Source organism: Polyergus mexicanus, unplaced genomic scaffold, assembly GCF_030449975.1.
Source record: "Polyergus mexicanus isolate NDT 795.1 unplaced genomic scaffold, iyPolMexi1.0 SCAF_13, whole genome shotgun sequence".
Lineage (NCBI taxonomy): Eukaryota > Metazoa > Arthropoda > Insecta > Hymenoptera > Formicidae > Polyergus > Polyergus mexicanus.
In genome coordinates, this window is record NW_027223333.1 from 9,326,533 (window position 1) to 9,350,203 (window position 23,671).

Sequence of the window (23,671 nt, forward strand, 5' to 3'; positions counted from 1 at the left end):
CTCATTTCAAAGTAAAAGAGAATGCAAGGTGTAACTAACATAAAAAGCAGAAAGATAATATATATATATATATGTACCTAATTATTTCGAATGGACAAATTTTTCAAAATTGTTTCCGATATTTTATTGCAGCTGCCTCATCACAAGATTTCGACACGTAATAAATTTATTTTTACTTGCACTCTATTTTGCGTTTAAAGTAAAACAGTTCAGATAGTATGTATATATATGCACTCTGATGAGGAGAGAATGAAAGAGAAGCGGAGAGTGTAGAAGGTGCAATTAAAATGAACAGACTTATTAGTCGCAAAAGTGTTTACATCGCAAAGTTATCGGGCGAATGATCGGACGAAAGAACCGCAGCGGCCATTTGCATTCGCGGGACGGACTCTCCTCTCCGTCTGAATGGAGAACGAATCTGTCTCGCAATCAATTGTGGAACGCATCTTGGCATACGCGCCTTGACGCGCCTCATCTTTTTTGTCGTTTGTAAAATGGCGAGTAACGACGTATCGAGGATCGTGTGCGCGAATACAATTCAGGAGAACGAGAAGAGGCTACTCGAGGCGCGAATTAAGAATCAGGTATTGCGCCATAAGGTAATTTTACCTATACTACATTTAGGAATCGAGAAACCTTATATCCAATTTGGCCAAAAGGTGTACCATCCTGTCTATTCTATGTTTATGTGGTTCTAGAAAAACATTCGCGTGTCGCGTACGAAAATTTTACATATATTTATTAATATTATTTTACACGTATCGACGTGTCTTTTAGGCAAAGGACTGGGCTAGGCAAGATCTAAACAAATTGTTTAGCAAACTCAACCAAACTGTAGAAACAAACTTGTTGAAAACGTCAGAAAAGTTGAACCTACTATGCTACAATACAAATGTAAATATCATTGTTGCTATTCATCTTTGGCAAACAACAAAATATATAACTATATAGATTCATGTATTTCTGTTTAGATTATCGCATATTGCTGGTACGGTCCGATTCTGGGTTTTCCACCCGGATCCTGGTGGGGCATACGTATGGATTGCTCCAGGGATCACATGCACGATCCGTTTGATGCCGACATACACGAAGGACCATTTGGTGTTGTTTCAGTTTGCACTTCCCATACCAATATGAACGAGGATGTAGATTTTGGTGATTTCCTCACGCTCACAGGTCAGATGTATTGTGAGGAGCAACCCGTCGCGGATCCGTTTATTCGCAATTACAAGAATCAGATACCGTTAAGGTTAATCAGAAGCTACAATCTGCAAGACGATATCGCGCCTAATACGGGTTATAGATACGACGGGCTCTACATAGTTATAGGCTGTTGGATAGGTGTGGCTTTGGATGGAATCAAATACAATAAGTTTGCCCTAATGCGTCTGGCTGATCAAGAACCGCCAAGCTGGAGCAGCACAAACTCGGAAAATTTAATTGCCGCGCGACAGTATGTTCCACTATATAAATCAAATGACTCGAATGCATACGATTTGAGAAAATGTTCGTATAATACTATCGGTATTTGCGGCAAGCGAAAACTCGGCCACAGAGATGATTTACCAGTTGCGAAAACTACCTTGTTTGTCGATATCGGCCGGAAGTCTGTACCTGAAAGTTCCATCGTCACGCGTCATGTTTTTAAGAAACCGCCGAATAACGCGGAGAACACGATATCGACCATTGCATCCGATCAAAAGACATTAACGTGTCTGGGTGCATCAGCTACTAAAACCCACAGTACAAACATCTCGATACGTATGGGTTTATACGAATCGTCGCATAATGTGCAGGATGCAAAGAAGAATGTTTCGACAATGTTACACAAACCATCCAAGTCAATTGATATCTCTATTCGTCCCGCATTGGATGTGGAGAGTGTTCGTTTGACATCGAAAGAGGATAATAAGATTATTACGAGACTAAATACAGATAAAACAGTGGATATTCCTCAACTAAGTGAAAATATTTCTTGTAATAGGTATATCGTGGCTGAAAACGCAAACGAAATCGTTTGCCCATTCAAGAAACGCAAAAGAAATTTGAAAGTTTTAAACTCGTTGGAACATTCGCATTCCTCCGTCTTGTCTACATCGCTAAGTAGCGTGGAAAATGATACAAATATTATCGAGGGTAATGAGCAACTTAAAAATGTTCAGCAATATTCGGATTCACAAAATTTAAATTCCAATAATGAAGCAGATGTACAAATATCAAATCCCAGTAACGAATCAATCTCGAGGAGTTCAATCACAACGCATAAAAAAATTTTCAATCATGATACTTCAGAAATATCAAATGAATCGCTCTGCGCACAGAGTATGAAATCCTTGGATTCTTTGACGCCGGACAAGATCTTGAACTTGATTAATAAGGAGAAGCATCATCCTCTATCCAAGTTATTGATCGGAAATGTAATAGGATTAACGACTGAAGAATGTGCAATGTTAGACGGATCAAAAATATCCACTTTGGATTCTAAGAGCAAAATGCATATATCGTCAAAGATAAATCTTAAGAAAAGACGTGAAAAAGGAGATAATATAAAAGAGAATGTTGCGTGTTTAGACAACAGAAGATACTGCAAATATTCGAAATCCAAGAGATTATCTTGGAAAGTGCAGTCGGATGCGGGAAAATTTGACAAGACTCTATCTAGCGTAGATCGCCAATCGTGCAATGATGCAAATCAGAAATGTAACAATAATGCGAGGAAGAGTAATCAGAGTGGCATATCTAAGAAGAACGAGTATTTGTCACCGTTTCGTGTACAAACTTCGATTCAGACTATTAGTCAACATACTCGTAGCTCATACGATATAAAAACTCGTCTTAGAACCGATAAAGGCGCAATAGAGCAGGAGTTTCCCGACTCGTCGATCAAAAAGAGCAGATATAAGAAACGAGATAGAGAAATCGCCAACTTATCAATAGACGCCAATTTTAGTCCTGTAACTCGCGGGCCCAGAAATAGGAGATTGCGATGCAAAACCAACGCGTATGCAAACAAGAGATGTTACAGCACTTTCAATACCGTGATATATTCACCCGGTAAACGGTGCAAGTCTAGTTTTAAACGCAAGAGTAAGCTGACCAAAGTCAAACGTGCCAGCGATGGACAAACCAAGAACAGATACAGGATATCTAATGCTTTGCGAACAAATGCTAAAGGTATCAATGATTCGATCGAAAAGCGGAAAAATTTCAAAGTTACTGCTAACAACGATAATGCGAATAAACATAATCGTAATAATGTCAGCAAAAGAAAAGAGAATAGAATCGTGACGATCGACGATGACAACGACGACGACGATGACGACGATCGTAATATCTCCAAGGTCTCCTTTGACAGAAGCCTTCGAAAGAAATTGACGATCCCTTTATCACATTGCGCTGTTCAAACGCCGCTCCTACACTATTTTCATAAGAAACAAGCCCAGAAACCCACCACGATGGATGCGACGACACAATGCAGACTCATCTCCGAAAATCCAGAAGTTTATGTTATCGGACAACTAAATGATCGAAAGGCTATCTTGAAGATGGAGCGGGACAAGTACGAGAAGCTGAGATCGGAATTTATTTACGATGTAGCCGACGACGATCGAAAATTTCAAATTTGTCAAACATTGCGACTTTGCGCTGCTTCTACGAAGAGGAATAACTCGAATCGCGACGAAGAACCCGCGGATTCCTCGCAGGATAGAACGTCGGCCTTTGTGCCTGTTACGAGCGCGTCCGACAGCGATTTGCGAATCGAACGGCTCAGATCGATCGGTTTCAAGCCTATAATTGAATCACGGTCTCCACTCGAAATCGTCGCGCGTGATTCTGTATTTGATCAAAACTCTACGCTCGTAACTACGAGCAAAGTAACAAAGCGAGATGTTGCCGAGAGGTATGACAAATACGCCAGCGAGGACGATAATGCGGTCGTTTATATGGATGACGAATTGCAGTATCAAGATATCGAGGAGGAGGATGACGAAGGTGCACCGGTGAACATGTCGACGAAATCGGCAATACGATCGAAGAAGGATAATATGTTCGCGGGAATGTCGCGCGAAAACTTGGAATCTCCTTGGCACGGTTGGAAAAAGATTGTGGCGAATAATCGAACGTATTGGATCGGCTGGTAATAATTGATTGCAAATTGTTGTTGTATAAATGCTTTTTCGTCACTGCAATCAAAAAAAAAAAAAAAAAAAAAAATGAACATGTTTCATCCGATCGTGTGTATAATATTTTATATCTTTATTCTTCTTTTTTTGCCAAAAATTGAAGGCTGTTGATAACATTTTAAATTATTTTTCTAACAGTAATAATATGATATTCGAGAGTTGACTAACATATTTTTAAGAAAACATTGACAGATTATTATTGTATAATTAAAGAAATTTTGCTTATATATATATATATCTATATGTATATTTTCTACAAGTGAGGTATTATTATTAATAAATGTGTTACTTGTAAATAAATAATATTCTATTCATATAGTTGTTTCTTATCTTTATTACGAGATGTAATAGGACAATAAAATTTGTTCACAAATTTACTTGTTCTCTCTTTCTTTTCATTTTAAACGGCGACGAAATCTTTTCAATACAGTGTGCTCGGTCGTATAAAATAGATCTTTGCTCCTTAACTTTGATCGTTTGTTATATTTCTTTAAAAAAAATATAAGAATTATATACACAATTTGTGTACACATATAAGATACCAAATACCAAATGTTTATTCATATTCGATACAATACCCGTTAATTGTCTTTGCACTTTCTCTTGCACATATAATGTTATTATCTCTTTATTTTGTTATTTTATTTTTTTTATATCGAAAGGCTTACATTAAAAGAAAACTCGTCAATTTTTCCATTTTCAGATATAATCTATTTTAATAATATATACACGTACGAGAATTTTTTTTTTGCAAGATCAAAGGAATAATTTTGTAGAACTTTAGACAACGACGTAAAGACGCTTTTGTGTGGCTCGAGGCTTTTATACAAATACGAAATTGCAAAAAAGTCTAAATTGGCAAAATGCAATACATAAATAAAAAAAAAAAGATACAAAAGTATAAAGAAGCGTCGACATTTATACATATATGTATTATGAACAATTATAATCGAAGAACGTGTGATTTCGCATAAAATTAAGTACTATACACGATTACATTTACTTATCCGCAAGATGTGTAAGTTTTATCGTGCAATTAATATTCTTTACAGTGTCATAGTATAGAGCTACAGGTATATAGATAACACATTGCCTCAAATACATCTCAGCATAGTAAAATAAATATCTTCTATATACCATTTACTCATATATGTTATAACATAATACATATATTAACATGGATGTAACATTATGGAACTATTACAGTGTGCGGCGTAATACGTTCTTACATCCTACGCGATTTTCGTTCTTTTTCTTTCCTTTTCTTCCCTCTTTTTTAAATTTCGGCCCGTTTGTTTTCTATGAACGTTATGTTATTATTTAATTAAATTCGCTTCGCTTAAAGCATATCCTCTTTTCTCTTCTCCTCCGAAAGCAAGTCTCTAAAAGTTTCTGGAAGTTCCGCGCATGGTAATGCAACGTTGATCGGTACAAGAGTCGAATCGAAATCATATATATGCCTTATTGAAATTCATCGTCGCTACTCAGCAACATTGTTTTCTCGTTATAGTTTTGCGAAATTGTGGCGACGCGCTGATGAGAGGTGTTTCGCCTTTGCGGCGGTGGTACCGGCATGTTTTGCGGATCGTCCGGATCGAAGCTGGATACTCGCATACCACGTTGTCCTTTCGGGCCTCCTAATTCATCACATTATACATTACATAATTGGGAAATATATAAAATATGCGTCGATTTCGGAGAAACCGATAATGAGCTGAAAGTGGCCAACTGGGGTCACATGTGGACGCAAACTTTTCTCTTTTAATTTTAACAGCGACAGTCAAATTATGACAAAATCTAGCGGACGGTACTCTTGCCGAAATGTCACATTTACATATTTCGAACGTTCTTGTTCTATACTCGCGAAATCAAGAATCGAAACCGGCATAATTCCCTGATGAAGTTAATCTTCTATGTAATATGTGATTTTATTTATTCGCGAATAAACGTGAAAGGATCGTAACATTTTTATCGTGCAGTATACAATTTTGAACTCTAAAACTATTTTTAACCAATTTTTTTACAAAAATATTTTTTGCAAAAATATCAGTGATTAGTGTACGAGAAAATTTAAATAGCGCGAATACAAATTGCATCGACAACGTATAGCGAGGACAAGCTGCTCGAAAGGCTTCATCAGAGTAACAGAGTTTGACTTCTTACACGCGACGAGTGCAAAAAAGGATACATTAATGTGATAAAATTGCAATATAAATAAAACATGCAAATTATTGAAATAAGAAATAAAATAACCGCAAGCATCTAGGATTGTGATAATTTTGTCACTATAAGTGTACATACTTTGGAAAGAGGATACAATAACGTGCTTGCATGCTCGATCGCTTCACATTGTACATTCGCGTGCTACATGTACCATGCGATAGAAGTATAAAATAAAAGCAATAAAATTAATATTAAAGTTATGAAAGTTACAATGTTATTAAAAAAAAAAAAAAAAGAAAGAGAAAACGATACATCAAACAATAAATAATTATCTTTTGCATTTATTATAGAGCAACACTATAAAAGTACAACATTTCTCTTCCTCTCTTTTTTGTTTTCATCTCTTCTTTTTCTTATATATAAATGCTCTTCTTATATCAAGCGCTTAATTTCTACTTTGCAGTAGACTTTGTTAATCTCTAATAAAATAAGTGAGTTATATATGCATGTAATACGTATATATCGACGATAGTTTAAGTACAACTCTTATTTTATAATTTCAACAGAGAGTTCATTAATCAACCACTGGACAGATACCGATTTTTAAGAGATTGTGTAATCCCGTAAGCAAAGCATAATGCTGTATCGTGTATCTTTTGATCCTCATTTAAAGTCGCGCGTAAAGCTCGATGTCCAATTTCTTGAAATTAAAAAAGTGACGCCTCAATGTGTCATAGCTTTTCGTACGGCAAGTTGGTATTAACGTCTGAAAAATAGCAAACAAAAAGTGCCTTCAAAGTAATTGTTGAGTCCAGTTAACTGGCACATAGGGAAAACTTATATAGTCTCTTTTATTTAAGTGAAACGACACACAATTTTGAAAGCGAATATTCTATACTATTCGTGATTTTAAATTTGCTTATGTAAAAAGATACATAAATGCAAATGGATAATATTTGCCAATTAGTATCCATATCGGTCAGCAGTACTGTCAGAGAGTCGGATAAAAGTGAAATATAAATTATGTACAAAAGCAAAAGCGTGTGTAATTCAAGCGTTTGCAATGTCAAAAATATCTCGTGTAATTATCGCATTATTAACATTATATATTAAAAAATCTTGCTCTACAATTAGAACATTCAGTATCATGTAATTGTGCTTTTATAATATCAGTTCATACTTAAAATTTTCTTACGAATGCACGAGAAAAAATAATCTTTGGTATGAGATAAAAAAAGTTTAAAAAGTAAACAAATCGTACTTTTATTACACATGTCATGCTATACGAAGACTGGGCAATTTGTAAATGTATATGATATTGATATAATAAAAATAAACAAATATATATACAGTGCGTATACTAAATAATTATGTACAATAATGCATAAAGAAGAAATTGAAGAGTTCTAGTATAAAAATAATATACATACCGGCGCTATATTGCGTATACTGTTGGTATTGTGGATGGAAATTATGGATGGCATCAGTCATAATATCTTTTGGATTCATTGTTTCCTGCAAAATTGATGAGCAGCATATCGAATTTATTATAAAAAAATAAATAAATAGCTACATCTCTGCGAAAGATTGAGAAATATATTTTATACATACCTTCAAACTACTACTGATACTTTGCATCGTCACGCTTCTACCTCTGGAGTCAGTAACACAGCCAGCTGCGTATACTTGATACGGGAATGCATAGCGTAAAGCTATAGCAGCAAACAACATTTCGATACAAATAAGGAAATTTTGGTAACCAGCAGAGACTGTACCAGCGCTTGTTGATTGACCCAAACTGTTTATAACGGGCGAAATGACATTTGCCTTTTCCAAAATGGCTAATAATACACCTGTATAGAGAAAAGTTTTTCAAAATTGTTATTTATATTTGACGCATATGTCCCAAGTGTTTAATTTCTTCTTTATAATACAAGTGAGATTTTTTAAATACCATTACCTTGCCAGAATGACAGGAAAATCACACTCTTCACCGTACAAAATTTGAGCACAGGCTCAAACGGCGTCAGCAGGTCTCTTGTAGCGAAATAAAATAGAAACAACCCATAAAGGGCAAGTGATACACTGATGTTGTAAATTATAGTGATGTAAATGTAACCACCATCTGGGGACCAATCTCCATCTCTGTAATGGCCAAAGGCTTGCAAAAATATAATGACAAATGCCATCACTGGTTTAATTAAGCAAAACTGTAAGGTAGCTTGTTTGCAGAATCTCAGAAAGCCAATGGTGTATGTCTTCCCGACTAGACAACAAGTGCCATAGAGACAACTGGAACGTATCGGTTTGCCTCTGATTTCCGACATAATGTTACCTTCACCACCTAGGTACTCGTAGCACAGCGACAGAAAGTTATATATAACAAATGCCTCGTAACAATCTCGCACCGTGAAGAAGTAAACGTAATAGCTTTCGCTGTTGAAGAACAACAGCGAGACCCAGGAATATATGGCATAGATGGGTACGATGAAGAGAATTCGTACTATCCATCTCTGCTCGGTGGGATTTGTGTACCATCTCAGATGTTGATAAATCTATAAACAACAGAGAGAAAACGGATGACATATAGCATCGCTGTTGATAGACTATTGATTGCTAAATTGTTGCCAGATTGTCAAATTATACCGATGATAGATACCTGTTGGCAAGTGAGAAAAAGCGCCACCCACACGAATATACCAGCAATGACTTGGGCCGCGCGTGTTTGCAAAAAGATTGGCGTTCCTTCCTTAGGGACATCCGCCAAGTCACTGACATCGGTGGTCGTTGACATCTTGTCCGAAATATTCACGAACGAGGCGCGTGTCCCTGTGATTGCGACTACATTCATACGTCAACCTGCCGATAACAGAACGCAGACATCGAGAATTACATACTTCCACGATCAAGGTGACCATAGAACGATGATGTTTACGACAAATCGATTCGACGTGATCGAGTTGAGGATGCTTGAGGAGTCATCGCAACGCGTAATCTCGAGCGCGAGGAGGGAACAGGGGGGAGTGGATGGGGGTTGAGGGGGGGGGAGGGGGAGAGAGAAAGAAAGCGCGTGCGACGTGCGAGTCGCGTAAACGAGCGATGGTCGCATAAATCGATATATATGTATATACCATATGAGTGAGATTTCAACGCAACAGTTTCAAGTTTCGACATCGTGATTATGAAAAAAAATAAAATAAAATAAATAAACAAGAAAGCTTTGCGCCTGTGTTGTTCTAGTACATACAAAATGTAAAGAAGTGTGAAATAGGTCGATTGAAATTATAAATGGTGCAAAAATATAGTACAAAGAATTTGGCGCGAGTTTTTGTTTTTTCTTTCTTATCGTGTTTCAGCAACATACCCGTGTCCCCATTCGCCAAGTTCAATCCAGATATTGCAGCATACGCACGCTCGGTATGCCCTCCCTGGAGACTTGCTCTCTGGCTGCCTCTCCTTTCACGCGACAGAGCTGACAGCGAGCACCACAATCAGTCAGTCTTCAAGGTCCCCGATAAATCGCGCTTCACTTCAGACTTCACTCCGAATCACTCGGAATGCTTCGCGAGATTCCCAAAGTCGGTCGCGATCTCATCTGGCAATCGCTAACGATACGACGACGACGACGTTTCAGTGAACAATATATATATATATATATATATATATATATATATATATATATATATATATGTGTGTGTGTGTGTGTGTGTGTGTGTGTGTGTGTAAATATAGAATAGCACAGAATTGATTGCCCTCCAGGTATTCGCGTTCGTGAATCTTACCTAATACATTTGCGTATCTTTGCATTCGACATTTTCTCCCGTGTCGACAGAGTTTCTCTTGCGTATGTCAAGTCGAATGTAATCGTGTATAGCGCATAAATCAGTCGATTAAACGAATGTGCAGGGGCAGGGGATTCGATTAAGGGAAAAATCTACGAGATCTCACTCCCTCGACTGTATTACGCGAGAACCGTACGGGAACAGGCCTACAGGCCGTTACTCCGTGAACTTTGATGAATTTGTTTTCCTCGAGCGAGCGCGAACGAGACAGCCCTTCACCGCGACTCCGCGACAACTTCACTCCACTCCCACCAACGCGTGCTCCCGACGCTCGCGTGCACCGATTATTTGCTATCTTCCTTCTTCACTTCGCCGCCGCCGCCCGCGCCGACGAAAGATCACTTCTGCGCAAGACAGGATGCGCGGCATTTCATTCTTTTCAGAAGCACTTTCTGCTTGGACGCCGTGAGAGAAAAAAAGAAGAAAAATTTCTTGCACGAGAGTGCAGAGAGTGAATAAGTCACGAATTACGAGAGCAGATTTCACATGACTGTAGATATTACAATTGGCATAAGCGATAGCTATTTTTGGTTGTTTCTTTCTCTTTCCTCCTTTATTAGCCATCGTATAACACGATATGGAATATATATGAAAAAGAGAGAGAAAAAAAATCGATATTTTACATAAACTTGTCTAATATTAGAAAAATTTATTTTACGAATGCAAATTAAAAGTAATGTAAATTTTTTGTCCATCCCAAAGCATCATTAATTATATATATAATACATGATGATATACATATATATATTAGAGATTAACGCAAAATGAAATTAGAGGAAGGAAGAATTTCGCGCCCTTTGACGTACGCGTATTTTAACGGGTTTTCATTGAAAAAAAAAGAAAAGAGAAAGATAAGACGCATCGATATTTTTAATGATTGATAGGATCCCTCTAATCAAAATTATACGAGAGAGAAAGAAATATATGCGCCATCTTCCTTTAAACGATCGCATGCGCATGACAGAGCTGCGTATGAAAAGTGTTGGAATTGTGTTAAGCGCTCTCATTGGACATCACCTATCGCTATCGCTATCGCTTAGCATATATCACTTGTGCGACAGGCTTTATTCGCGGCGCACTGGCGCCTGGGGGCCTGGGCGTACAGCTGTGTATTTCGTAGTTTTGTGTTTCGTGAGATTACTTGTCTCGAGAAATGTCGGAGATACGAAGACAATTTTCGCAATCGGAGCACAATGTTAGGGGCAAGTGACGCACCAAAATTTTTCGCGGCGAGCTATTTCTATAAAACGATGTCAAGCGGATAAATTATGCCACGAAAAGAGAACACGTGAGTTTGAACTTGTAAACTGCCTAACCTCTCAGCCTTCTACTCCAATTTATTGTCTCGGAGAAAACTTATTTGCAATTAACACTCTTTTATTTCAAACGGATGGCGATTGTATACGACGAAGGAATGTATCGCAAATCGCACTTTTATAACACATTAATTTCTTTTCTATTAAATTTAAATCTCTTTGTAGCAAAGCGAAAACATGGGAGCGAGACAGAAGAAATCGTATGAACACATATTTCAAAACATTGGCGGATCTTCTACCGCCGCATCAGGAAGGTCGCAAACTCAACAAAGTCGACATTCTAATTCATGCTACAAAATACATAAAAGAACTGCATAATCGTACCGAAGAGTTATTCTCTACTCATGCCAGCGAGGCACACAGTATGTAATTTGATATATATTGTACTGAAATTTCTTCTTTTTCTTTAGTAAAAAGTTTGATCTTTCAGAGGAAGAATTGGTTCGTTTGAAAAAACTCGTGACTCAACTAATGTCTCGTACTCAATTACTGTCCACTCTTCTCAAAGAAGCAGGAATTTCTATACCAGCTGAACCGGCTCTTGAAAAAATATCCCCTTTGAAATGGTCGAACAAATTTAATGTCGACGATGTAGATAAATATTTTGATAAGATTGAAGAAAGTAAATATGTTGCATAGTAGATTTTGTAATAGTTGAAAATTTCTAACTAGATATATATATATATATTATTGTTGATGTTTGTAGAAAAAACTGTAGGAACAAAAAAGAAGGAAAAATCTGTGAAAAATAAAGTGCCTTCTAAAAGAAAATCTGTGACATCATCGGTTCCGAAAAAATTGTCCGAGGAAACTGCTGATAAGAATGTCTGTAATTCGATAGAGAATCAAGAAAATCGGGTGAATTGTGCCAATAGCAAAAATTATAATTCTGATAGTACAAGTAGCATAGCTGAAACTGATTTGAAGGAGGCGGAACATTGCCACAATGGTACAAATAAATTCAGAATAATAATTGCTATCCACTCACGTAACGTTGCATAAAATTTTCCTTGTATTGATATTGAATAAGCGCATCAATTCCATGTCCTAATTTAGATTCTATTAATGAAGCGACCACTACAGGTACACGAAATACAAAAAAGAAACCTGGTAAGTCTAAAAAAACAATTAATACACTTTCAATCAATGTTGTGAATCATTAATGTGGATTCTTCTTTTCTTTTCAGTGGAAAAGAAGATTGAATCCCAAAAAGCATTGAAGAAAAAAAGCAAACATAAAGATAAGAAAAAATCACCTGTAGCCAGCACTGTCACCAATTTAACTCCCAATACTCTCATTTTCTCCGATGGAAAGTTGATGCCTTTGGTAGCTCCGATGACATCAAATATTATTGTAAATACGCAGCAAGCGCCAACTAATCCAATAATCCTTAGTAGCACGCAGCAGAATCAGATGATTGTGATGCAGCCTTTAGCAAATCGCGTTCAAAATTCCGTCGTCTCCATATGTAATCATGCTTTGATAAATACCGTGCAAAAAGTTACCCTGAACACCGTACCGGCTATTCACGCGAATATGGTTGTCGATTCTCACAGTTCGGTGTCCAATGTGAAGAATATAATCAACGCCACGAAGATTGGCGGGCACAAAGGTATTTTGCCGAAAAGTAAGGATACTACAAAGACGACCATGACTTACAAAATGCCTATTCCAGCGATACACAAGGAAAAACTAGAAAAACCAAAAGATAATGCGATTAAAAAAGAATCGGAAATAAAAAAAAATTGCAAGAATCACTCCAAGACCCATAAAAGTGTTTCGAATACGTTGGAAGCGACTGAGGAAAATGTAGAAAGGAAATCGTCGAAAGAAAATGTTGTCAAAGTTCACGAGGACGCAATCGTCGTACGAAAGTCCGCGCTTAAACGCACTTTATCCGCAGAATTAGATTCCACGGGTGAACCAGAGGACAAAAAGCGGAAAGATACAAACGACGAAGTAAATACCGCCCAACCGATCGTTTCGAAAGCGCCAGATTTTACCATCACTTGCAAATCTATCGAAAGTTTGAAATATGTTATAGAGAAAATAGGAGAAAATATCGGAGATGAGAACGTGATTATGACTAAGGAAAAAGAATCTGGTATTACAGAATCAAACGGCACAATTACGCAAGTGGCGAATGATGTGAGTCATGAAAAAATGTCTAAAACAGATAAATTGATAAATATCGTTGACACGAATTGCCTGGAAAGAGACAAGAAAACAATCGAGGATACTGTGACATCACAGACTATTGTTTCGAACAAGTATCCCAACGAATTGCATGAGACGCATGCAGCCGATCAATCATCTAACAATTTTAATATGTCGATAGACGATATAGCGGAGAAGAATGACGAAAACGCGGAGAATTTAAATGCGAAATCAACCTTAACGGACATTGATGTCGCGGAGAAGGCTGTAGGTTCAGATGAGCCAAAGAAGGCGTGCAATCTAGGCAAGCGTTTTGACAATCTTCTACGCGCGACGACGGCCAAGGAGGAGCAACAGACGCAATGTGACACAATGTGCACTGCAGATAGCAATAAGATTATCCTAAATTTAGACACGAATACTACGACGACGATGAAATCCGACGCGGGCGCGAATGTTGTCGACGCCATGGAATCGGTACCGATATCTTCGTCATCATCATCAACATCATCATCATCGTCATTGTCATCGTCATCGTCGTTGCTATCTAACAACGTAATTAACGACGAGATTAAATTGACAAAGATTTCGAAGGACGAGATGTCAAAATCATTATCGTATAGCAGTGAGAATACATTTGTACCAATCAGCAACAGAACTGATGGATTACACTCGGATTTGTCCAATGATATATTCGCATCATTGCAAGTTCCTTCTAGTTCGCATAATTCGGAATCGATATCGCCTACAGCGGCGTTCTTGATGTCTTTCCCGTTAGTGTCGTCTCTGAACGGTAAGACCGAGGTCTTGGACGAAGAGATGAAAGAGGATTTCAAGTACCACAGTCAGACTCCGCCGATGCTATTGCAAATTGGCACCATAGAGCCAAATAGTTTCAAGATTAAGACGTCCTCACCATCTCACGCAATCGCAGAGAAACGACTAAAGGCGTCTTGCGAAGAAAAGCAAATTGCCTCGACGAACACGGACATTGCTCCTACGGAGTGCATAAAAGCGTTGCCGAAAGTGATGAGCGAGGAGACGTTGCGGGAACCATATAAAATAGTCCAGACTGTTCTAACATCGAATTTGGAGAAACCTGTGACGACTACCAGTGCATTTTTTTCTCACACCTCGGTCAGTTTCTCCGTGGATTCCTCGTGCATCTCTTCGAGTTTAGCAGCAAATCAGAATCGCTCGGATCAATTGACGACAACGAACACGCTGAACAGCGCGAATGTTGTCTCATCTCAAGCATCTCAAGTGGATATTTCTGCATCTACGGACAAGAACAATGTTGTGGATTGCGTGTCACAAGCAACAATAAATCATAATCCTGATGTGACGTATTCCGGAGCGCCAAACTTTCTGCCAAACTATTCGACGGTAAGTAACAGCCTGGGAACGTCGCAACATACACCGAGCTCGTCCGTGTACAAGAACACCATCATGACAACGCAAAATCCGAATTCCGCATCGGTCGCTTCGCGCATCGAAATTACCGATAGCTCCCAGAATCTGTTGGATACTCGTCTTGATTGTGCGACAATGACCACGAATTCCTCTTCAGCGACTTTGCGATCTTTCCAAGTGGATTATTCAGATCAAGGAAAGGACAAAGACTCGCAAAATTCATCGCATGTTACCTATCCGTCGCACAGTAAGGTCGCGCTTATCGATTCTGGTGGCATTGTTTCCGATCACCATGTTGATTACGCCAGTCAGATAGATCGAAGTCTTCCAGCGACATCTCAGAGCTTGCCAAACTACTCTACAGCAACCAAGGAGTGTTCTCTTCCAACCTTTTCTTCTCAGAACATGCAACCCGTGTATAATCAGGCCAAAGATAGTCACGTTCTTTTAGATTTGAACAATTCTCAGCAGACGTTTGATGTTAACAAGAAACAGGAGCATATTATCGCGAGCTCTCATAATGATTACGTACAATCGAAAACGATATCGCAGCAGAAAGACTCGATATCATACACAAATAGCGAGACAAACGAGACTACAAGCACTTCATCGCGAAATCAGGATTATGTCACGAAAGCCGTGAGTCAGGAAAATCCATTTCAACGAAGTTACAAGCTGAGCAAGAGCACGGATACATCAGACAATCCGAATCAGGCGGATCAGAAGACAAAACTGAACGGCGTGCTCAGCTCTAAATCTCAGGAGCAACAGCAGCGGCACAATCACATACGCGACTCGACTTATGTTCCCGCGAAGAAAGTGGACGTAGATTCGTTTGTCCAATCGTTCCAATACAATGTTAAGGAGACGATGAGTAATTCGAGCGATCGAACGAATATTTTAAATACCGACGATACGCACAATAATTATGTCTCTTATACCAACAGTAAGAATAACAAGAAGACGAACGCTATTGTTTCGACAAACACCATGGCCAACAGCAACAAGTTAACGGTTATGCAACAAAACATCGTTCCACGCTACTCACAACAGACGTCGTCCAATTATGAACAGAGTACGATGACGGAAAATTATACTAAGTCCACTACCACCGTTGCTCATAATTCGTCCAACTTTAGCATTCTCTCATGGACGACATTTTCACCAGTCAGCGGCAGCGGCGGTGGCAGCGGTAACAACAACAATAATTTGATGCACTTTGAGCAAGTACAGCATCCGAATGATAATACCGAGGCGAAAACTATCTGTGAGAGTTACAATTACATACCGTTACAAAAGGAGAACACGAACTTCCCCAACCAAGTATTGATTAGCGACGATTATCCAACCGTGTCAACTGGAATCGATAAGTTGCGACAAGGAAAGATTGAGCCACAGAAACAGTCTTTTGTCGATACTTCGAAAACCAGAAACGATCCGTCGAAGCAACCGAATAGAATGCAGAGTCAGCAAACTGGCAACGATTATAAATTTTCCGACGGTAAAAGCAAGAACAAATACAGCATGGACTCGGATTACAATATGCAGAACGAGTATAGCACTGCCATGGGTCAGCAGTCCCAGCAGCATGGTCCGAAGAATCATCAGAATCTGTCATCCAAGCAGGAGAAAATAATTTACACTTACGAACCGCATAATTTTGATTTGGCGGAGAATAATGTACAGATGAAGTACTCAATTGAGGCTTACACTGGCGCGAATTTTAAATACGCAGAGAAAACGACGCAACAGCCGGGTCAGCACAAGTATCAGGCTCTTGCCCAAGGACAGATTTCTATTTTGCCACATGACAACGGCAGTTACAATAGCAGTGACGTGAAGCATAGCCAGCAGCAGCAGCAACAACAATCGCACGGTAACAACAATAACGGCAATAGTAACAAGTCCAAGAGTAATCAACATCCACAGCACGCGGTCAAGGCGCCGGTCAACTGGATGATGACGCCAGAGGTAAAACACAACTCTGCGAACATTGCCGATATTATTTTACCACCGATCGGCAAGGAGCTGGAATTCTGTCAAAACAATTTGTTTACCCAAACGCCTGCGTACAATCAAGGCACTCCGAATCAATTCTATAATAATTACGATGCAGCCACCGCTCATAGTTTCCCGAATCTGCCGGTTCTGCAAAGTGATCCGAAGAGATCCGTGGAAACTTTTTATTCGGAAGAGCAACCATTTCCGTGGTCACCGACGAAAAATAGCGTGCACAATAGCGTCGAACATGTGATTGGCCAGTCATCGATCAAGTGTATCGATCAACATATTGTACCATCAAGTCTGCAATCTTTGGTGAGTGATCTCGATTTGAGCGCCAATCTGACGGAGAAGCAGAATTTTTTGTTCGCCACCGCGACTCCTTCGTCGAGGATCTCGACGGAGCAGAATAAGGACGCGTCCGCAAAGGAAAAAGAGGCGAACAATGTGTCGGGGCGAGATTTGCATGCGATATTGAATACTCAGAACGCGCAACATTCGGCTTCCACCTTTTTATCTGTGAGTCAACTGGTAGAGCATGAAAAGGCAGAGAAGAGTCATCAGCAACAAAGTCATCAGCAGCATCATCAGCATCACCATCCGCAGCAGCATTCGCAGCAGCAACAACAGCAGCAGGCTAGGAAACATCAGAGGAAGAGCAACACGAGTCCGAGAACTACCAGTAAACGACAAATGGATATTCGCAAGTCTACTACGACCAACGACAACTTGCATCAGAGGCACGAGGAACAAAAATCTTCTGGACCTGTATTTACAGAACAGAATTACCAACAACCGCAACAGCAGCAAAAATATCAGCAGAATAACGTTCATTGGAGAAGCAGGAATTGTAAGAGCAATTATACTGCGGAGGCGCTGATCGGAACCAGTATTCATGATGCTAGTAGTCATCATCAGGACAAGCACGCGTCGATCAAATTTACAACCAACTATCCGCAGAATAAATTCCAGAATGGTCTGTCTACCGCCGCTGCCGTGGATGCTACAGTAATGCCGATTAATTATTTTTCAAGTGCGCCACCGCCGGACGATGGCACCGCAACCGGTTACAGTCAATCAGTAGTCAATCAAAATTTTAACACGTACGCGTATTCGTCCAATTCCGCCAACTCTATATATCCCACCGGTAACTTTATCACCAGCATCTCCACCAACACATCTAACAGTTATATGGGCATGCAGTTACACGAGAACACCGCCGATTACACTATGCAAGAGGCTAACAGCTTCCTGTTGCCAAACATGGGAGGAACGAGCTCATCTAGCACCGCAAATACGTCCAGTGCGAACACAATCTCCACCACGGCGAATGCTAACGGGAAGACTCATCAGCACTACGGAAAACATCCCAATTGCGACAAACGTTCATATTCCACAGCCGCGAAAAAGGGCAAACGAAAGAGCGGTCTGGAAGCTGGTTCGATGCAGAATCTTGCGGAATTTCCATTGTCCGGCATCAATTCTCCGCTGGAGGATTATCATCATCATTCGGCAACATTTTTGCCGCCGCCACCTCCACCGCCGCCCCACGCCAATCCGCTTTATCAGAATCATCCGCAAACAAACGTATATGCTAAGACTGTCAACGGTCTTCCACCACCCCCGCCATCAGCAATGAGTGCTCAGGGTGCCGCGGCCGTGGGAGCAACTAGTTTCTCGATGAATTCCAACATGGTACGCGGAGGAATCGTCTCGAGCAATCCGATGGCTATGCCGCATCATCCCTCCGGCGGCACTAGTCTCACCAATTTCAATTTAACCACGATATTCCCTGAAATGAATGATAAGGTATAATTTCGTTCGATAAAAGTTGTCGAACCGCATGTTGTCGGTTGTTCCATTGGCATTGGCAAGATCTTTATTGTTCTTTAAATCTTTTTTTCAGGTCACCGGATATAAACCTTCGAACGGTATACCATCTGGCCTGCAGGCATCGCAGACTGCATCCAATCAGACTGCGAGCTATACGCAACGAACTAATTATCCGTCAAATTCTCTGTGTCACTTGCCACAGCCATGTTTATAGAGTTTCTACACATAATAATGATCCAATTATGCGTGTAAGCGTTTATAAAGAATAGTACATATATATATATATATATATATATATATATATATATATATATATATGTTATTTATAGGTATCATATTTTTTGTAGGTATCAGAAAGTACGCGATTCACTAATAGATTCCACTACTTTCCGCTCTCTTTTCTGCCTCTATTTTTCGGCACACACATACATATACACACGGTATAATCTATTATAAAAATCTATCAACAGATTCATAATTTGTGATACGATCAATCGGCATTTGTACATAATGTATATAATGCGTATTAGTCATTAAATAATGTGTATTATTTAACATGTCATGTAAATAATGTGTATTATTCATTCAAAATTGTATATTTAATTAGTGTTGATTATTTATAATTGTCAAACATAATGAACACACTGTCGAATTAACAACAATGATTTTATTTCAATAAATCAAAAGATTTTAGTACAAAAGAAATATATATACATATTGAACCGTAGTTTTTAAACCAGAATCACTTTTACACATCGATATGGATTATGGCAATTAGATTTATGTTGTCACATTAATTTTTCAAATTATTCTTCGAATTGTGTACAACATTCGAAATCGTTAAATTAACGCCAAGCTAAAAGCTTTTAATTGCCTGATCATGGATTTATATTAAAAATCTAATTTTATGTACATTGAGTCGTAGAAAAATTTGAATATTTACAAGCAATAGAAACTCGTCTTTATCACAGCACATGCTTTATACGTATTGCTATATAAATCTCTGAATGGAATTACCTTATATCTTTGGTAGGAGGTTTGAGTGGTATTTTACCGATAATAAATTTCTCAGCCAAATACATGCTTTTTTCGTCATCCGTTAATGTACCTTCCATGCTGTAAACAGTATCGTCGATGACAGTGTTGGCAGTTGTGTTAAACGGCGATTTTACGAATGGAGATGAGAGGGCGATAGTACCGGATTGAGTTTGTTGTACGTTTCCGAACGGCGTACCGCCTTGTTGCATTCGCGGTGCAAATGGATTTGTAGTTGTAGTGAGAGCTGTGCTGCTAGTCGACGAGGAAACCTTAATATTGCCGAACGTCGACGTGGGAAACGAAGGATTCGGAATTGTTCCGTTGCAGGTTGCGAAAGTAGTTCCCGCATTCGCGAATATCGAATTGGAAGACGTTTCTGTGGTGCTGAATGTACTGTTCGCGACAGCTATGCCGAATCCCGTGCCGGCAAACGGCGTTGAACTCGCGCCCGTAGAATCATATTGCTGCGAATTAACGGTAACGAACGGACCAGCGGTGATCGATGTTCCGAACGGTCCATTACCGTTTCCTACTGACATGGTGGCATCAGTATTTTGCGTCCCACCAAAGACATTCGGGGCAGATGCGGTCGTTCCAAAAGTATTATTACCATGCTGTTGGTTTAGATTAAAGGCCGGCGTTGTAGTAACAGACGTACCGAAAGCTGACGTTGTGGTGGCGATGGGCGCACCGAAAACCGGCGTTGTCGTAGAGGCAGATACACCGAAAGCTGGTGTCGCGACGGCAGTGGATCCGCCAAAGATACCGCTCGTGGGTATCGCCGTGGTAGCGCCGAATGTTTGGTTGACGCTGAAGATGGAATTGCCGTTGGGATTACTGGCATAATTGGAAGTTACCCCGCCGAAAACTGGCGTCCCGCCAAACGCAGGAATCTGCGTTTTCGGCTGATTAAATATACCGCCGTTAAAAGATGAGCCGGACGAGGTGGTAGAAGCTCCGAAAACCGAATTTGTCTGTAAGCCGGATGATGACGAGTCACCGAATAAGTTGGGCGTAGTGGTGGTCGCTCCGCCAAATAGACAAGTGTTTGCTTGCGAAGTCATCGGATTGTTGAACAGCGAAGTGGAAGATGCGTTGCCGAACTGACTCGTAGTACCGAACACATTATTATTTTGGCCAAATACGGTTTGAGACGGTCCGCCAAAAATTGGATTATTCTGAGATGTCCCGAACGTGGACGTATTATTCTGTATACTGTTGAACGATGTCGAGGTGTTGGTTGTTCCACCGAAGAAGGAATTGGTATTCGTCGCGGTAGCGAATCTACCGAGGTTATTCCCAAAGGTCGCCGTACTACCAAACACTGACGTTGAATTATTATTAGTTTTTCCGAATATTGACGATGTATTATTTGAGGAAGTGAATCCTCCTCCTCCAAATGGATTATTATTTTGCACACCGAATGTTTTATTTCCAAACACATTATTAGTCGATGTATTAGTATTGACTAGGCCCAAATGAGGAGCTGTAAAAGAGAAAGTGATTTCAAAATGATTTCTTGGCTGTATTGCTTACATTCAACCCACCTTTTTGGCTGCTTCCCAAGATCTTTTTCTGAAACACGATCACATTGTTATATTCTTTTGAAAGCTTCTAATCGATTAATCAAAGTGATTATATATAAAAAATTATTCAAGCCATACCAACATTGCGATTGTCTCTCGAGTGGGATTCTTCAGTGCTTCTCTTTTCGCCTTCATATCTTGGCACAATCGTTGGAAATTTAGTTTCTAAAAATAATTTGCAAAGATAATTTAATATCTAAAAAGTTACAAAAAAAACATGCATTCTTACAAAGTAACTAGATGTTGACAAAGATGTCAAAACAATCCTTCAAGAATTCTTTAGACGCTTTCGGGTTTGAAAAATATACAGATGTAATTCTACTAACTGCTTGTTCAACTATGCCGTTTTTTTGTGCCTCATATATCTCACATCGAACCTCTTCTGGAGATAAATCCTCCATGCCTGGTATAATGGGACGGTCTCTGAATGGTCCAAAACATGATAATAACCATTGTCCACCTCTCTCAGCAAGAAGTACCTCTTTGGCTACTGTGACACTAATATTACATACACAAATGGAAAAAATATAAATTGAGCTTATATTATAGGATAAATTACAATATTTTGGTGTAATATTTACGCAATATCATCCTCATTATGGTCAGTTTTGGTATTGCCTGCTTGAGGATAAAGATAACAAAATGTTATTCATGATGCTATATAGTAAAGATATTGTTAACGAGCGTCTTACCAAAATTATTTATATGTTCGAATTGACAATATTGCCCATAACGGCAATTGCCTTGCCGATAATATTTGCAGATAACCATTGTATATACTAGAGTGCAAACACTCTTCCTTTTCTTTATGAATGCAGTACCACAAGATATACACAAATTCTCTCTTGAAATTCAATAGATTCAATAGTTTCAGGTTTCAGCACCGTCTTTGACCTGTTTTCAGATTTGGATACGATTAAAATCGTCGTGACGAGGAATGAGAAATAGATATTTTGGAAATTGTGCGCGCGAAACTATGTATACAAAAAATATACCTAGCCAGATATCAGAGATTGAGAATATATCGTCTATTAAATTAAAGATATATTGAAAATTAATAATATTGAATTTAATATATGACTATAGTTTCGCAAATTAAAATTCTCCTAAGTCTAAGTCATCTATATGTTTACTTCACTTGTAATGTATTTATTCCACTGAATCCTTGTATATACCGTAAAGATAAGTAGAAATATAAGTGATACCTTTCTCTCTTCTTCTCTTACGAATAATTGTCTATATTAGCTTATTATAACACTGAGCACTGAGCCGGCTGAGCGTCCTAAGTCCTTCTTCTTCTTCTTCTTCTTCTTCTATGGCTGTTTGGGCATTAAGGAAGTCGCCCATACACCATTGGGCGCATTTAGCAGAGAAAACCGCTTAGTAGCAATCAAACGTGATTGGCCCTTATTTAGAACCAACAAATCAACGTCGAGTGTTGATAAGACAATAACTGAGCGTTTTCTCTGCCGAACGCACCCTATGTCTCATGCGTCCTAAAACCCGTATCAGACTGCGCATTGAAAACTGAAGATTGAAGATTAAAGATTGGAATTTGACTAATCAGAAAAAAAAGAACTAAAATTCCTTTGTCCTAATTGGTCAAATTTCAATCTTGAATGCGTACGGGCTTTAGTCTCTTTCGCTATGCTACATGCAAATAAGAGAGAGCGCAAGGCGCACGGAACAGAGTATGTCCTTTTCTACATGCATCTTTACTCCCACTCCTTAAATAAAGGGCGCGTTCCACTTAACGATCGCAACGCTCGCGAGCATCATTTATCTTTGTTTAACTTTCGGTGAACAACAAAGATGAAATAATACCGTGAGCATTGCGGTCGTTAAATGGAACGTGCCCAAAGCAAACGCTCGATCTAGATATACTATGTCTATGGTTTAGATTATATTATAGCCTATCGCACAATGGGCGCGTTCGGCAGAGAAAGCGCTCAGTTATTATCTTGTCAACGTTGATTTGTTGGTTTTAAAAGTTAGAACCAATCACGTTCGATTGCTACTGAGCGGTTTTCTTTGCTGAACGCGCCCAATTTTTCGAAAACAGTCACTGGATATCGCTAGAAAGCCTCTAGGATAGAGAGGCGCCAACCAACCATTTCGTGATTGGCTGGTATAATAT

General features: G+C 39.2%; 4 protein-coding genes across 9 annotated transcripts; 2 read left to right on the plus strand and 2 right to left on the minus strand.

Annotated features, from left to right (window-relative positions):
• The first annotated feature begins 351 nt into the window (after nucleotides 1-351).
• LOC138938891 (uncharacterized) lies at nucleotides 352-4,455 on the plus strand. Of its 2 annotated transcripts, none has more exons than XM_070306256.1 (3): nucleotides 352-599; nucleotides 778-894; nucleotides 972-4,455. In XM_070306256.1, the coding sequence occupies exons 1-3, from the start codon at nucleotides 495-497 to the stop codon at nucleotides 4,140-4,142; spliced, it is 3,393 nt and encodes a 1,130-aa protein (XP_070162357.1). In that variant the 5' UTR covers nucleotides 352-494; the 3' UTR covers nucleotides 4,143-4,455. The 2 variants fall into 2 exon arrangements, with proteins under 2 accessions (XP_070162357.1, XP_070162359.1); XM_070306258.1 differs by having other exon boundaries at nucleotides 352-584.
• Nucleotides 4,456-4,489: 34 nt separating this feature from the next.
• Tmep (Transmembrane endosomal protein) lies at nucleotides 4,490-10,460 on the minus strand. 3 transcript variants are annotated; one of them, XM_070306261.1, is made up of 7 exons: nucleotides 10,130-10,460; nucleotides 9,712-9,952; nucleotides 9,007-9,206; nucleotides 8,308-8,902; nucleotides 7,959-8,200; nucleotides 7,778-7,862; nucleotides 4,490-5,821 (listed from the first exon to the last, which is right to left on the minus strand). In XM_070306261.1, the coding sequence occupies exons 3-7, from the start codon at nucleotides 9,196-9,198 to the stop codon at nucleotides 5,646-5,648; spliced, it is 1,290 nt and encodes a 429-aa protein (XP_070162362.1). In that variant the 5' UTR covers nucleotides 9,199-9,206; nucleotides 9,712-9,952; nucleotides 10,130-10,460; the 3' UTR covers nucleotides 4,490-5,645. The 3 variants fall into 3 exon arrangements, with proteins under 3 accessions (XP_070162362.1, XP_070162363.1, XP_070162364.1); XM_070306263.1 differs by lacking the exon at nucleotides 4,490-5,821 and adding an exon at nucleotides 6,694-7,113 and having other exon boundaries at nucleotides 10,130-10,459; XM_070306262.1 differs by lacking the exons at nucleotides 9,712-9,952; nucleotides 10,130-10,460 and having other exon boundaries at nucleotides 9,007-9,373.
• Nucleotides 10,461-11,250: 790 nt separating this feature from the next.
• LOC138938890 (serine-rich adhesin for platelets) lies at nucleotides 11,251-19,692 on the plus strand. Of its 2 annotated transcripts, XM_070306255.1 has the most exons (8): nucleotides 11,251-11,477; nucleotides 11,671-11,867; nucleotides 11,936-12,127; nucleotides 12,212-12,454; nucleotides 12,562-12,615; nucleotides 12,693-18,886; nucleotides 18,984-19,158; nucleotides 19,258-19,692. In XM_070306255.1, exons 1-7 carry the CDS (start codon nucleotides 11,458-11,460, stop codon nucleotides 19,122-19,124), a joined length of 7,041 nt encoding a protein of 2,346 aa, XP_070162356.1. In that variant the 5' UTR covers nucleotides 11,251-11,457; the 3' UTR covers nucleotides 19,125-19,158; nucleotides 19,258-19,692. The 2 variants fall into 2 exon arrangements, with proteins under 2 accessions (XP_070162356.1, XP_070162355.1); XM_070306254.1 differs by having other exon boundaries at nucleotides 18,984-19,692.
• On the minus strand, nucleotides 19,622-22,850 carry LOC138938892 (nuclear pore complex protein DDB_G0274915). Of its 2 annotated transcripts, none has more exons than XM_070306260.1 (7): nucleotides 22,740-22,850; nucleotides 22,227-22,428; nucleotides 22,116-22,152; nucleotides 21,861-22,032; nucleotides 21,613-21,699; nucleotides 21,496-21,523; nucleotides 19,622-21,434 (listed from the first exon to the last, which is right to left on the minus strand). In XM_070306260.1, exons 2-7 carry the CDS (start codon nucleotides 22,303-22,305, stop codon nucleotides 19,924-19,926), a joined length of 1,914 nt encoding a protein of 637 aa, XP_070162361.1. In that variant the 5' UTR covers nucleotides 22,306-22,428; nucleotides 22,740-22,850; the 3' UTR covers nucleotides 19,622-19,923. The 2 variants fall into 2 exon arrangements, with proteins under 2 accessions (XP_070162361.1, XP_070162360.1); XM_070306259.1 differs by having other exon boundaries at nucleotides 22,116-22,155.
• Nucleotides 22,851-23,671: the final 821 nt, after the last annotated feature.

What these genes read in the sequence shown, in the direction of transcription:
- LOC138938891 (XM_070306256.1), top strand. Translation starts at nt 495, where the DNA reads ATGGCGAGTAACGACGTATCGAGGATCGTGTGCGCGAATACAATTCAG. An exon ending in ATCAGGTATTGCGCCATAAG is followed by an intron (nt 600 to 777) that starts GTAATTTTACCT and finishes CGTGTCTTTTAG; the next exon opens with GCAAAGGACTGGGCTAGGCA. An exon ending in TACTATGCTACAATACAAAT is followed by an intron (nt 895 to 971) that starts GTAAATATCATT and finishes ATTTCTGTTTAG; the next exon opens with ATTATCGCATATTGCTGGTA.
- Tmep (XM_070306261.1), bottom strand. Translation starts at nt 9,198, where the DNA reads ATGAATGTAGTCGCAATCACAGGGACACGCGCCTCGTTCGTGAATATT. An exon ending in TTTTTCTCACTTGCCAACAG is followed by an intron (nt 8,903 to 9,006) that starts GTATCTATCATC and finishes TGTTGTTTATAG; the next exon opens with ATTTATCAACATCTGAGATG. An exon ending in GTATCAGTAGTAGTTTGAAG is followed by an intron (nt 7,863 to 7,958) that starts GTATGTATAAAA and finishes TCAATTTTGCAG; the next exon opens with GAAACAATGAATCCAAAAGA.
- LOC138938890 (XM_070306254.1), top strand. Translation starts at nt 11,458, where the DNA reads ATGCCACGAAAAGAGAACAC. An exon ending in TCATGCCAGCGAGGCACACA is followed by an intron (nt 11,868 to 11,935) that starts GTATGTAATTTG and finishes TTGATCTTTCAG; the next exon opens with AGGAAGAATTGGTTCGTTTG. An exon ending in TTTTGATAAGATTGAAGAAA is followed by an intron (nt 12,128 to 12,211) that starts GTAAATATGTTG and finishes TGATGTTTGTAG; the next exon opens with AAAAAACTGTAGGAACAAAA.
- LOC138938892 (XM_070306259.1), bottom strand. Translation starts at nt 22,305, where the DNA reads ATGGTTATCTGCAAATATTATCGGCAAGGCAATTGCCGTTATGGGCAA. An exon ending in CGAACATATAAATAATTTTG is followed by an intron (nt 22,156 to 22,226) that starts GTAAGACGCTCG and finishes TTTATCCTCAAG; the next exon opens with CAGGCAATACCAAAACTGAC. An exon ending in GAGAGACAATCGCAATGTTG is followed by an intron (nt 21,524 to 21,612) that starts GTATGGCTTGAA and finishes ATCGTGTTTCAG; the next exon opens with AAAAAGATCTTGGGAAGCAG.